Source organism: Schistocerca nitens, chromosome 3 (assembly GCF_023898315.1).
Source record: "Schistocerca nitens isolate TAMUIC-IGC-003100 chromosome 3, iqSchNite1.1, whole genome shotgun sequence".
NCBI lineage: Eukaryota > Metazoa > Arthropoda > Insecta > Orthoptera > Acrididae > Schistocerca > Schistocerca nitens.
The window spans coordinates 905,763,726-905,777,841 of record NC_064616.1 but is presented as its reverse complement, the minus strand read 5'-3'; the positions used below and the strand labels follow the sequence as shown (position 1 = coordinate 905,777,841).

The following is a 14,116-nucleotide window of genomic DNA, read 5'->3' as shown; positions in this document are numbered from 1 at the left end:
GAGTATTCCAGTCAACATTGTCAAAAGCTTTCTCTAAGTCTACAAATGCTAGAAACGTAGGTTTGCCTTTCCTTAATCTTTCTTCTAAGATAAGTCGTAAGGTCAGTATTGCCTCTCGTGTTCCAACATTTCTACGGAATCCAAACTGATCTTCCCCGAGGTCGGCTTCTACTAGTTTTTCCATTCGTCTGTAAAGAATTCGTGTTAGTATTTTGCAGCTGTGGCTTGTTAAACTGATTGTTCGGTAATTCTCACATCTGTCAACACCTGCTTTCTTTGGGATTGGAATTATTATATTCTTCTTGAAGTCTGAGGGTATTTCGCCTGTTTCATACATCTTGCTCACCAGATGGTAGAGTTTTGTCAGGACTGGCTCTCCCAAGGCCGCCAGTAGTTCCAATGGAATGTTGTCTACTCCGGGGGCCTTGTTTCGACTCAGGTCTTTCAGAGCTCTGTCAAACTCTTCACGCAGTATCGTATCTCCCATTTCATCTTCATCTACATCCTCTTCCATTTCCATAATATTGTCCTCAAGTACATCGCCCTTGTATAGACCCTCTATATACTCCTTCCACCTTTCTGCTTTCCCTTCTTTGCTTAGAACTGGGTTTCCATCTGAGCTCTTGATATTCATACAAGTGGTTCTCTTTTCTCCAAAGGTCTCTTTAATTTTCCTGTAGGCAGTATCTATCTTACCCCTAGTAAGATAAGCCTCTACAGCCTTACATTTGTCCTCTAACCATCCCTGCTTAGCCATTTTGCACTTCCTGTCGATCTCATTTTTGAGACGTTTGTATTCCTTTTTGCCTGCTTCATTTACTGCATTTTTATATTTTCTCCTTTCATCAATTAAATTCAATATTTCTTCTGTTACCCAAGGATTTCTATTAGCCCTCGTCTTTTTACCTACTTGATCGTCTGCTGCCTTCACTACTTCATCCCTCAAAGCTACCCATTCTTCTTCTACTGTATTTCTTTCCCCCATTCCTGTCAATTGTTCCCTTATGCTCTCCCTGAAACTCTGTACAACCTCTGGTTCTTTCAGTTTGTCCAGGTCCCATCTCCTTAAATTCCCACCTTTTTGCAGTTTCTTCAGTTTCAATCTGCAGATCATAACCAATAGATTGTGGTCAGAGTCCACATCTGCCCCTGGAAATGTCTTACAATTTAAAACCTGGTTCCTAAATCTCTGCCGGCCGAAGTGGCCGTGCGGTTAAAGGCGCTGCAGTCTGGAACCGCAAGACCGCTACGGTCGCAGGTTCGAATCCTGCCTCGGGCATGGATGTTTGTGATGTCCTTAGGTTTAACTAGTTCTAAGTTCTAGGGGACTAATAACCTCAGCAGTTGAGTCCCATAGTGCTCAGAGCCATTTGAACCATTTGAGCCTAAATCTCTGTCTTACCATTATATAATCTATCTGATACCTTTTAGTATCTCCAGGGTTCTTCCATGTATACAACCTTCTATCATGATTCTTAAACCAAGTGTTAGCTATGATTAAGTTGTGCTCTGTGCAAAATTCTACCAGGCGGCTTCCTCTTTCATTTCTTAGCCCCAATCCATATTCACCTACTACGTTTCCTTCTCTCCATTTTCCTACACTCGAATTCCAGTCACCCATGACTATTAAATTTTCGTCTCCCTTCACTATCTGAATAATTTCTTTTATTTCATCATACATTTCTTCAATTTCTTCGTCATCTGCAGAGCTAGTTGGCATATAAACTTTTACTATTGTAGTAGGCGTGGGCTTCGTGTCTATCTTGGCCATAATAATGCGTTCACTAAGCTGTTGGTAGTAGCTTACCCGCGTTCCTATTTTCCTATTCATTATTAAATCTACTCCTGCATTACCCCTATTTGACTTTGTGTTTATAACCCTGTAGTCACCTGACCAGAAGTCTTGTTCCTCCTGCCACCGAACTTCACTAATTCCCACTATATCTAACTTTAACCTATGCATTTCCCTTTTCAAATTTTCTAACCTACCTGCCCGATTAAGGGACCTGACATTCCACGCTCCGATCCGTAGAACGCCAGTTTTCTTTCTCCTGATAACGACATCCTCTCGAGTAGTCCCCGCCCGGAGATCCGAATGGGGGACTATTTTACCTCCGGAATATTTTACCCAAGAGGACGCCATCATCATTTAATCATACAGTAAAGCTGCATGCCCTCGGGAAAAATTACGGCCGTAGTTTCCCCTTGCTTTCAGCCGTTCGCAGTACCAGCACAGCAAGGCCGTTTTGGTTATTGTTACAAGGCCAGATCAGTCAATCATCCAGACTGTTGCCCTGCAGCCACTGAAAAGGCTGCTGCCCCTCTTCAGGAACCACACGTTTGTCTGGCCTCTCAACAGATACCCCTCCGTTGTGGTTGTACCTACGGTACGGCTATCTGAATCGCTGAGGCACGCAAGCCTCCCCACCAACGGCAAGGTCCATGGCTCATGGGGGGGATATCAGCACATATTTAAGGATACAGAAAGATCTTCCTTGCTCCTTGTTCCAAGAGCATTTGGCACATCCCTGAAAGAGATGTAGTGGCCATGCCTTGCAATTGAAATCCAGTATGAAATGTCTGTAATAGCACTTTCAAAGCAAGCCCCTGACATCGCGAATCTGCCGTGGAGTTGTAAAATCTGTAATGGCTGTCACTTTTACTGGATCAGGATGGAATCAGTTTCGCTAACTAGTTGCCCCAAGATTTTGATCTGGACACATTGGAAATGAATACATGTGCATGTCTCAGAGCCAATTTTTGTTTCTTTTGTTAATGTATATTTAGAAATATGTATTTCCCGAACAATACACGTAAAGGCCTCATTGCAACGGTTCAAAATTTCTACTACTTCAGAAATGGACCACTTTAAACACCATTTTTTATTTTTCTGTTCTTTCCAGTCTTTCTCTTTAGCATATTTCTATAATTATTATTGTCTCGTTGCCATTTTCCATGTTGCATTCCACTATAAGACCTTTCTTAATATCTCGGTTTGTCTATGTTCGAACCCCCTCACGTCCTCGTCTCCTGGGTGTATTATAATGGTACCAGTCTTCATGATCCCAAAGTTATTTTTCACTTAGAAATGCGCCTCTCTTCCTGACGCTTCTGCAATATGTTGTTTACCAGCGCATGTAGCTGAACTAGTATTTGTAGTCTCTCTTCCGCATCGCTTGCAGTTTAGTAAGTAACTTTTATTATACTCCCATGAGAAATTTTATAGATATTGATGAAATTAAGTTTTCATCCTTCAAGGGGTTATCACCACAAATTTCTTCTCAGTTTTTTAAAAAAGATCTCATAGTAATTCCTTCCCCAACTTAAGACAGCTTTTTCCAGGGAAAAAAGAACGCTTCAGTGTGCATGTCGATCCTTCATTAGCCTTCACACGCTCTAGGTGTGCAGTCGAGTGAACACTAGCCTACCCAGAAACTAGTCTACGAGGTGCTACTGAGTCTCCCGCAAGCATCTTCAAATATAAACTCCAACAATCCAGGATTCTCTATCTGAGAAGGAGACCTCGACTCTATTCCAGTTGCCGGCCGGGGTGGCCAAGCGGTTAAAGGCGCTACAGTCTGGAACCGCGCGACCGCTACGGTCGCAGGTTCGAATCCTGCCTCGGGCATGGATGTGTGTGATGTCCTTAGGTTAGTTAGGTTTAAGTAGTTCTAAGTTCTAGGGGACTGATGACCTTAGAAGTTAAGTCCCATAGTGCTCAGAGCCATTTGAACCATTTTTCTATTCCAGTTAGTACTGTTACGTATAGAAACTTGTTTCTTGAGGGGAGAAATTTATGACAAGCGGCCTGTGTGATTTATTGCAGAAAGTAAATGAAATCGAAGTCTGACGAAAATTGTCTTAGTATTTTAGCCCAAGAAGCGCTTTTCGCTTCTATTTTTGCCGCAATCCATCTACGAGGGTTGGAACTTAAATAGTGGCAACTATTTATTCACAACCGATACAAAAGAGTTACATGTTTGCACCTTTTACAGTCCTTCAAAGTAGTCACCAGCGTTGTGTAGAAGCCGATGCCAGCGATGTGGAAGACGTAGTATACCGTTAGCAGAACCTGTTCTGTTGATGGTGCGAATGGAGCGGTCTACTGCCTGTCGATTCTCTGGAACAGTTCTGAAACGAAAATGGTTCCTTTATCTTCGGAATCAAGTCAAAGTCTCAAGGACTTAAGTCGTATTACTGCTCGTTTTTGGAGCATCACCTGCGACCAGCTTTGCGAAAGAAGCGGCGACACTTTCTGCGCAGTCCACCCATCATTTTGCGAGACAATGCGCGGACGCATGCAGCGCAAGCTGTAGCTGCTCTGTTCGGTCGATGGGACTGGGAAGTACTGTACCATCCACTATATGCACCAGACGTAAGTCCATGTGACTTGGATTTGATTCCGAAGGTGAAGGAACCACTTCGTAGCATTCGCTTCAGAACTGTTCCAAGATTCGACAGGCAGTAGACCGCTCCATTCGCACCATCAACAGAACAGGCTCTGTTAACGGTATACTACCCCTTCCACATCGCTGGCAACGGGTTCTACACAACGCTGGTGACTACTTTGAAGGACAGTAACAGATGCAAACATGTAACTCTTTTGTATCGGTTGTGAATAAACAGTTAACACTATTTAAGTTCCAACCATCGTAGGTTAGGTGATGAAGCAGAACTATCATTACTTGTCAAAAAGCGAACCTAAACTGTCCTTGAATCCTGTTTGTAAGACTGAAAAGTAAAAGTGACGGTGGCGTATGATATTAGATAATTTTTCTTAAACTGCTATTCGAGTCGTCCCACATGTCAGGGTTTTGCACTACCAGGCAGAAGCGTCACACGTTTGATTTATCACTGAGTACTGCCCAAATCTGAAAAGCAAAAAAAAAAGTTCTGCTTGCAAGCTTGGGTGTAGTAGGACTACACAGACAAAGCTACAGTGTAACTTGGATGTACTATTTTTTAAATCTTGTAGGAAAAGCTGATTCTGAGTAAATTGTTCGGTGCATGATATAGTCATGAGTTCTAATTACTTACTACACGTTAGTCGCAGGACAACCAGTAGACTTTAGGTGTTGTAGAATCGTCCATGGTCAGGCGTAGAGTTTATAAAAACTTGCATTTCCATTGAGGCTTACTATTCGCACTACCTAAATGCTATAACCACCTATTCTCGTCTTTCGTTTTTCTGGGTACTGAGCCAGCCAAGGGATCCTGCTTTTGCTCTGAAGAGGTCGCTGCGATAGCAGACTTATGACTGACGTACTACTTTCACGAGTTTTTTTGTACAAAAGCTTGACGATTTTTTGAGTAATGGTACAACGCGATTTTTTTAGCAATGAATGGTCAGATAAATTTGTATAACAGGGATTCGTCAGGAAGTCTATATGACCTCGTATTCCAGTCTACACACTGTACTCGAAAAGCAACAAAGAAATAGACTGAATGTGAAGTGGAAATATCACTACTTAGAGGCAGACATGACAGGCAAATACACATGTAATTATCTGCAGAACACCGGTTGACGAAGAAGAGTATGTCAAGTAGACGATATACAACTATTAATCGGCTGTAGTCGAAACATTGCGGTTTCAGAAAACATCTGTGTAGAATTGGTGGAACAGACAACTCTAATTATGAATGTGGAGATGTGAAAGAAATTAACGATACTTTTATGGTGCCTCTCACCGGTCACCATTCCGACAGAAACAGACTGTTTAAGAATTTTCAACACAATCGAACAGCTTCTCGACGATGTATGTTTCTCTACCTAGCGCCGAAAGTATAAACCTCATGAGATGCCATCTGTATAGTACAATATTACTGCAGACCCAACAGCTATAAGCACGCGTAAGACTAAGGACTCAACGGATGCAGTGATTTTCAGAGAAGACTCAACACCTAGAAACAAACTACTTTTCGTTTATTAACCACTCTTTTAGATGTCTTGTCCGAATATAAAGACATACGTAAAGTGTGGACTACTGTATGTATTTAAAAATATTGTTAATTGTTAATCTCAATGTTAACCTCAGAGAGAGAGTTTGTTCATATGAATGGTTCTTTTGTCAGAATAACTCCAGGCAAAAAATTGAAAAGAAAGGGAAAAGTGCTGTACCTCAGACAATAAACACAAGCCAAGACTACGAATTCTTTAATTTAACGATGTTATGTACAGACTGCACGCAATAGACAGCTACCTTCTTTGTACCTATTCCCAACATCACTGGAGACGGAATAGTGACTAATGTCTCAGTTAGGGTATTTAACACAAGACAAGATGTCAGAGTGCTTTTCGGGTAGTAACCATCCATAGATTTGTATAAGGGAGTGAGAAAAGCAAACCAAACACTACAGTAGTAGCTGTGGAACCGTTCCGATTGAAATCCTGGTCATGTAAACGGAAAGCCAACCATTTATGGCTACGTTACATCACCCTTGTCAAATCAAGAAAAGCTGTTACCTGCTGGCAGCAGATACTGAAGATCCTGGGAAGCAACGCTACTTTTCTAATTATCACAGTACTGAATAATCTGAAGAGACTGTCATGATTTTTTTGCCTTTTAGTAAATGCACTGTTTTAACATTCGAAAACCAGCTAGTAAAGAAGAGTTGCTTAGTATTCCGTCTTAAAACCTGAAATAGCCCAATCTATTAGTCTAGGTGTATATCACATTGGATAATTCTTCCAAGATCTTAACCAGCAATTGCTGCGTACCATATTTGGCTTTTTTGTTCTTCAGGATGGTGAGAAAAACGTATGGTGACTCCTGTTATACTAATTTCATTATTTTAAGGTAATAATAGAAAGAGCTGTATATATCTAAAAAAGCTAAAAATTTGTACTTCTGTAAGTTCAATACCTTTTACCAAGCGTCTATTATTTGGAAAAACATGTCCCATTATTCCTTTTCACTATTTTCATAGTGTAAGTAATTCATGTGCTTCGAAGGGCATAGAAATAAAACTATAAAAAGCTTGTGTGGAAGTGCCTGCACTTTAACAAGAGTTTTGAATGTGCGCAATTCCTTGAACAGCCCTTTCGTGGCGCCACGGCCTACTTTGTGAATAAAACCGTCTGGACTGCTTAATATATGTTTATTTATAACGTCTTTTCGGCTACCGCCATCATCAGGTCAAAACTTAGAAGCTGTAAAAGAACGTTCAGTATCAGTATCAATAAAACCTTTTATCGATACAGACACTGAACGTTGTTTTGGGCTGATGATGGCGTTAGCCGAACGGCCGTTATAAATAAAAACATATTAAACAATCTAGATGCTTTATATCACAAAACTTTCACAATGATCGCAAACTAATTCAGGAAATTTATTTCCTTTAGTAATAACATTTACTGACTGTCACAACTGTACCCATCTGAAGCGTGTTTGAAGTTAGGAGGAAAATTTTTAATGTAACGAAGAACTCTGGGTTTCGCATGCTGCAGATTGAAATACAGAATCGGGGAATGTTTTTTTTATTTATTTTCGTTTGGTTTTTAAGCTGTGTAGGGTGTTTGTAACTTCCCCTTATAAGCTCCTTTGACGTGCAGATGGCGCTGTGTAGATAATCGTTTGAATAGGAATTCATATCCGGAGATATATCGTTTCTGTGCAGTATTAATAAACACGCAAACCGGAGAGTTCCACTCGCCACTGCTCGTTGCAATATCCACAACCGTCCTACGTTGACTGGTAATTATTGCATTTGTACGAGGGCTATTCGGAAAGTAAGGTCCGATCTGTCGCGAAATGGAAACGACAGTGAAAATTCAAAATGTTTTGTTTGTAACAGTTAGCTACGTCCTCTATAGAACGCAGCCGCCCATGCTTTTGCCAATTCTCTACGCTGATCTGCAGCATGTTTTCTGCCGCCGCCCGCGGTTCATGTGAGCAGAGGTGAAAGTCAGAGGGAGTCACGTTCGGGTAACGGAATACTTCCCATCGGAAACGCTGCAGTATGTGACCGAGGATTGTCATGAAGAAGGAAATGAATGGCAGTTTGGTTGTCTGGGCTGCATGAAATTAGGCGAAATCTCTCACACGCATTCAAACTTGGAGGGAGACACTATTTTCTCGGTATTTTTACGTGCTCACTGTGCGCTCAAAATTGAAAAACCGACATGACGCGATAGACGGGCATACTAGAGACACTGTCTAACACGTCTGTGGAAAGCTTCATCGGGTTTTCACTGTGGCATCCATTTCGCGACCGGTCGGATCTTACTCCCCGAATATCCCTCGTAACAATAAACTAATGACGTAACAATTGTCAGTCCGAAAGGACAAATGAAACAAAGTACTGATGTAGCATATTACACATTCGTTGAATTTCCTTCCTATTACAATTCGCACCCAGCTTCACTAGAACAGCAGAAAACACTAGAGACTTACCATTCTACTTACAAGGGGAGGAAACAGCGTTTGGAACGCGAATTTACTGGAAACTTCATACACTCGTAGTACGCCATGAGGACAACAAAACGTGTAAGCAGTAGCGCGTACTTCTCAAGCGTTACTGACAAAATCGCAAGATAATTTCGGTCGTCAAATACACTCCTGGAAATTGAAATAAGAACACCGTGAATCCATTGTCCCAGGAAGGGGAAACTTTATTGACACATTCCTGGGGTCAGATACATCACATGATCACACTGACAGAACCACAGGCACATAGACACAGGCAACAGAGCATGCACAATGTCGGCACTAGTACAGTGTATATCCACCTTTCGCAGCAATGCAGGCTGCTATTATTCTCCCATGGAGACGATCGTAGAGATGCTGGATGTAGTCCTGTGGAACGGCTTGCCATGCCATTTCCACCTGGCGCCTCAGTTGGACCAGCGTTCGTGCTGGACGTGCCGACCACGTGAGACGACGCTTCATCCAGTCCCAAACATGCTCAATGGGGGACAGATCCGGAGATCTTGCTGGCCAGTGTAGTTGACTTACACCTTCTAGAGCACGTTGGGTGGCACGGGATACATGCGGACGTGCATTGTCCTGTTGGAACAGCAAGTTCCCTTGCCGGTCTAGGAATGGTAGAACGATGGGTTCGATGACGGTTTGGATGTACCGTGCACTATTCAGTGTCCCCACGACGATCACCAGTGGTGTACGGCCAGTGTAGGAGATCGCTCCCCACACCATGATGCCGGGTGTTGGCCCTGTGTGCCTCGGTCGTATGCAGTCCTGATTGTGGCGCTCACCTGCACGGCGCCAAACACGCATACGACCATCATTGGCACCAAGGCAGAAGCGACTCTCATCGCTGAAGACGACACGTCTCCATTCGTCCCTCCATTCACGCCTGTCGCGACACCACTGGAGGCGGGCTGCACGATGTTGGGGCGTGAGCGGAAGACGGCCTAACGGTGTGCGGGACCGTAGCCCAGCTTCATGGAGACGGTTGCGAATGGTCCTCGCCGATACCCCAGGAGCAACAGTGTCCCTAATTTGCTGGGAAGTGGCGGTGCGGTCCCCTACGGCACTGCGTAGGATCCTACGGTCTTGGCGTGCATCCGTGCGTCGCTGCGGTCCGGTCCCAGGTCGACGGGCACGTGCACCTTCCGCCGACCACTGGCGACAACATCGATGTACTGTGGAGACCTGACGCCCCACGTGTTGAGCAATTCGGCGGTACGTCCACCCGGCCTCCCGCATGCCCACTATACGCCCTCGCTCAAAGTCCGTCAACTGCACATACGGTTCACGTCCACGCTGTCGCGGCATGCTACCAGTGTTAAAGCCTGCGATGGAGCTCCGTATGCCACGGCAAACTGGCTGACACTGACGGCGGCGGTGCACAAATGCTGCGCAGCTAGCGCCATTCGACGGCCAACACCGCGGTTCCTGGTGTGTCCGCTGTGCCGTGCGTGTGATCATTGCTTGTACAGCCCTCTCGCAGTGTCCGGAGCAAGTATGGTGGGTCTGACACACCTGTGTCAATGTGTTCTTTTTTCCATTTCCAGGAGTGTATATATCTGTGCGTGGCCATTTCTACCATGAAGCGGCGGCAGCCGAGTGGTTAGCGTTCAAGCCCCGTAATCGCTGGATCGAGTCTCGTTCGTCAGTTTTTTTTTTTAATTTCAACACAGTCATTTTCTTTACAATTTATATAATAATGGGAAAAATACGTGTAATCGGATGAACTTTTATTAAATTTACGATGTTATTTGGCAGTCTAAAAAGTTTTTATTATCACAAATAATATAATATTCATAACTATCGTCTAGTAAACGACCAAACGTATAAAGTGATACTGAAAATGTATGCTTGTCCGTGTCTACAAAATTGTTCGTATTTAATCGAAAGAGAACGAGAAATTGCTTCTCGTGAAGACGCTATTAAAATACGTTCGATACAGCATGACCAACTATCAGCGACGATATTTAAGGAAATACTGCGTTATGCAGGGTTTGCTTCCAAATTATCGGCTGAAAGAGAGGTTTTTGAAACCGTTAACGAGGTTTGTTTTCCACAGAAAACCTCAAAAGACCTCGTGTATGTGGAAACATAGCATTCATTTAATGCAGCTGGAGCCGTTTAACTTTATGTTTTCCATGTTGTTACGAAAAATACCATCCTGCAACTTGTAATGTCGAAAGCGACGATTAAATGTACATCTTTCGAAAGCCGTCTGTGCCGGTCAAAACTTGCAGATAGCAAGACGTTTCGGGTTCCTTCCAGGTATAAGCGATTTCTCAAATCATAGACAAGCATAAATTTTCAGTATCCCTTTATGCGTTTGGTCGTTTACTAGTCGATAGCTATGAATATCATATCATTTGTGATAGTAAAAGTTTGTAGACTGCCAAATAACATTGTAAATTTAAGAAAAGTTCTCCGATTACACGTATTTTTCCCATAATATCAATTTTAATATAAATAGTAAAGAAAATTACTGTGAATAAGAAAAACTGACGAACGGGACTCGATCCAGCGATTACGTGGCTTGAACGCTGACCACTTTTTTTTTTTAATCTCATTCTGTTCGTTTTCGTTCGTTGCATCTGCTCGGGGCGGACATCGCAATTCACCCGTTTCAGTTCGTCGTTGATCCATAAACTCAGTTTTTTTTATTACAAAGAGCAGTTAACCCTCTGACCTAATACCCTGAGTTACCTTGCCGGCACCACGCGGCTGCCGCCGCTTCATGGTAAAAATGGCCAGGCACAGGTATATATGTATATTTGACGAGTGAAATTATCATGTGATTTTCTCAGTAACAATTGAGAAGTACGCGCTACTGCTTACACATTTTGTTGTCCCCATGGAGTACTACGAGTGTACGAAGTTTGCAGTAAATCCACGTTCCAAACGTCGTGGCCTCCCCTTGTTAATTGATTAGAAGTGTAATAACTACCAGAATCGCGTTACATTACTCTAACTTTTTCACAAAATAAACGCTGTAGTGTGCAATAAATTACTTCACGTGCTTGATCCTGCAGTGCGGCAAGAGTATGATCCCGAAAATAGCTTCTATTCGAAGCATTATCTGTCCATTGCCCTCTACAAGCACGGGGAACTTTTAAGGGAAATTTCGAACACCCTGCTAGTACACTACTGGCCATTAAAATTGCTACACTAAGAAGAAATGCAGATGATAAACGGGTATTCATTGGACAAAAATATTGTACTAGAACTCACATGTGATTACATTTTCACGCAATTTGGGTGCATAGGATCCCGAGAAATCAGTACCCAGAACAACCACCTCTGGCCGTAATAACGGCCTTGATATGCCTGGCATTGAGTCAAACGGAGCTTGGATGGCGTGTACAAGTACAGCTGCCCATGCAGCTTCAACACCATACCACAGTTCATCAAGAGTAGTGACTGGCGTATTGTGACGAGCCAGTTGCTCGGCCACCATTGACCAGACGTTTTCAATTGGTGAGAGATCTGGAGAATGTGCTGCCCAGGAAGCAGTCGAACATTTTCTGTATCCAGAAAGGCCCGTACAGGACCTGCTGAAATGTAGGGTTTCGCAGGGATCGAATGAGGTGTAGAGCCAAAGGTCGTAACACATCTGAAATGTAACGTCAGCTGTTCAAAGTGCCGTCAATGCGAACAAGAGGTGACCGAGACGTGTAACCAAATCATCACACCGGGTGATACGCCAGTATGGCGATGAAGAATACACGCCTCCAATATGCGTTCACCGCGGTGTCGCCAAACACGGATGCGACCATCATGATGCTGTAAACAGAACCTGGATTCATCCGAAAAAGTGACGTTTTGCCATTCGTGCACCCAGGTTCGTCGTTGAGTACACCATCGAGGGCGCTCCTGTCTGTGATGCAGCGTCAAGGGTAACCGCAGCCACGGTCTCCGAGCTGATAGTCAATGCTGCTGCAAACGTCGTCGAACTGTTCGTGCAGATGGTTGTTGTCTTGGAAACGTCCCCATCTGTTGACTCAGGGATTGAGACGTGGCTGCACGATCCGTTACAGACATGCGGATAAGATGCCTGTCATCTCGACTGCTAGTGATACGAGGCCGTTGGGATCCAGCACGGCGTTCCGTATTACCCTCCTGAACCCACCGATTCCATATTCTGCTAACAGTCATTGGATCTCGACCAACGCGAGCAGCAATGTCGCGATACGATAAACCGCAATCGCGATAGGCTACAATCCGACCTTTATCAAAGTCGGAAACGTGATGGTACGCATTTGTCCTCCTTAGACGAGGCATCACAACAACGTTCCACCAGGCAACCCCGGTCAACTGCTGTTTGTGTATGAGAAAACGGTTGGAAACTTTTCTCATGCCACCGGCGCCAACCTTGTGTGAATACTCTGAAAAGCTAATCATTTGCATATCACAGCATGTTCTTCCTGTCGGTTAAATTTCGCGTCTGCAGCACGTCATCTTCGTGGTGTAGCAATTGTAATGGCCAGTAGTGTATTTTTTGCCTTTGGTGTCATTGAAATTGAGGAAGATTTGGCAAGAGCTGTCAAATTTGCCTTATTTCGGAAAGAAAACTTACGAATGGGTGCACAGAACTGCGATACTTACGTTGGAGACGAGGTACGCTGTGTCTGCTTTCTGGTCGTCAACGGGTTGCTTCACTGTTTCTTTCGAAACGCGACCGCAGACATTCGAACGTTTTCCCTGCTCCTCTAAAAGCAACTGTTCCAGGTTACCTCCGACGGGAAATAGTGGGTAATGGCCTACAGAAGCGCACACGTCCGGTTCTCTAGGTGGGTGGGTGGCATTCGCGCTTCCGGCAGCGGCCGCCAGGGGGCTAGCAACGCTCCGAGCAGAGCCGTTCTCCGATTGGTTAGGGGCGGGAGGGGTCTGGTACTCGTCCGGCTCGGGGACCTCGTCGAGCTGGAAGAGCGCGCGCACGCGCGGCGGGGGGCTGGGGCTGGCGCTAGCGTCGCGGAAGCAGAGGCCGGCGCGGCACCTGGGCCCGCCGACGCGCGCGCACAGCTCGTGCACGCGGTGCGCCGCCACCAGCTCGGCCGCGATGCGCTCCGCCGGCTCCCCCTCCTCCTCGCCGTCCTCTGTCTCGCCGCTCAGCTCGCGCGACATCTTCTGCTGGTTCCGCGCGTTCTCCGCCACCGTGCCGTTGCCGTCGCTCTCGTGCTCCTGCTCCTGCTCCTGCTCCAGCTCACCCTCTTCCTCGTTCTCCTCCTGCAAATAAATTTGTATCGCTGAAGTTAACTTACTAAAGTGCGCGTCATTTACGACGGCGGCCGAGTTTAGGTTCGTTATGCGCATCTTACGTCACAAAACACAGTCAGCCAATGGAGAGAGAACGACGTTGCCAGAGCTCGACTGCAGTGCAGAGCACAGACGAGTGTCTTCAGTTTTAGAAACGTTCCGTCATAAATGAAGTAATTGAACAAAAGCAATGTCTTGATAGCGGATTTTCTTTTTAGAAAGTTTGGAAAAAGTATTCTTTATACCAGTTGCTTCATATTCTATTAATTAATAAAACCAAACAAGCTATAAGCCTCCCAATTCAGGAGATAGCAAGGAAAGGTGTTTCTATCATTCTCACTAACCGCTTTTTCGCAATAAAGAACAGTGGTAATTGTTTATTTCCTATTGTACTTCGACGAAACGTGAGTAATTCATAGTCATACCAACAGTGTTTGTCG

General features: G+C 44.4%; 1 protein-coding gene across 1 annotated transcript in view; it reads right to left on the bottom strand.

Moving 5' to 3' along the window:
• LOC126247963 (retrotransposon-like protein 1) overlaps positions 1-14,116 on the bottom strand; it is a 326,384-nt gene that overhangs the window by 57,163 nt on the left and 255,105 nt on the right. Inside the window, exon 3 of the mRNA XM_049948523.1 lies at positions 13,417-13,646. Within this exon, the coding sequence (XP_049804480.1) occupies positions 13,417-13,646 (230 nt within the window). The remainder of the gene's footprint in view (positions 1-13,416; positions 13,647-14,116) is intronic.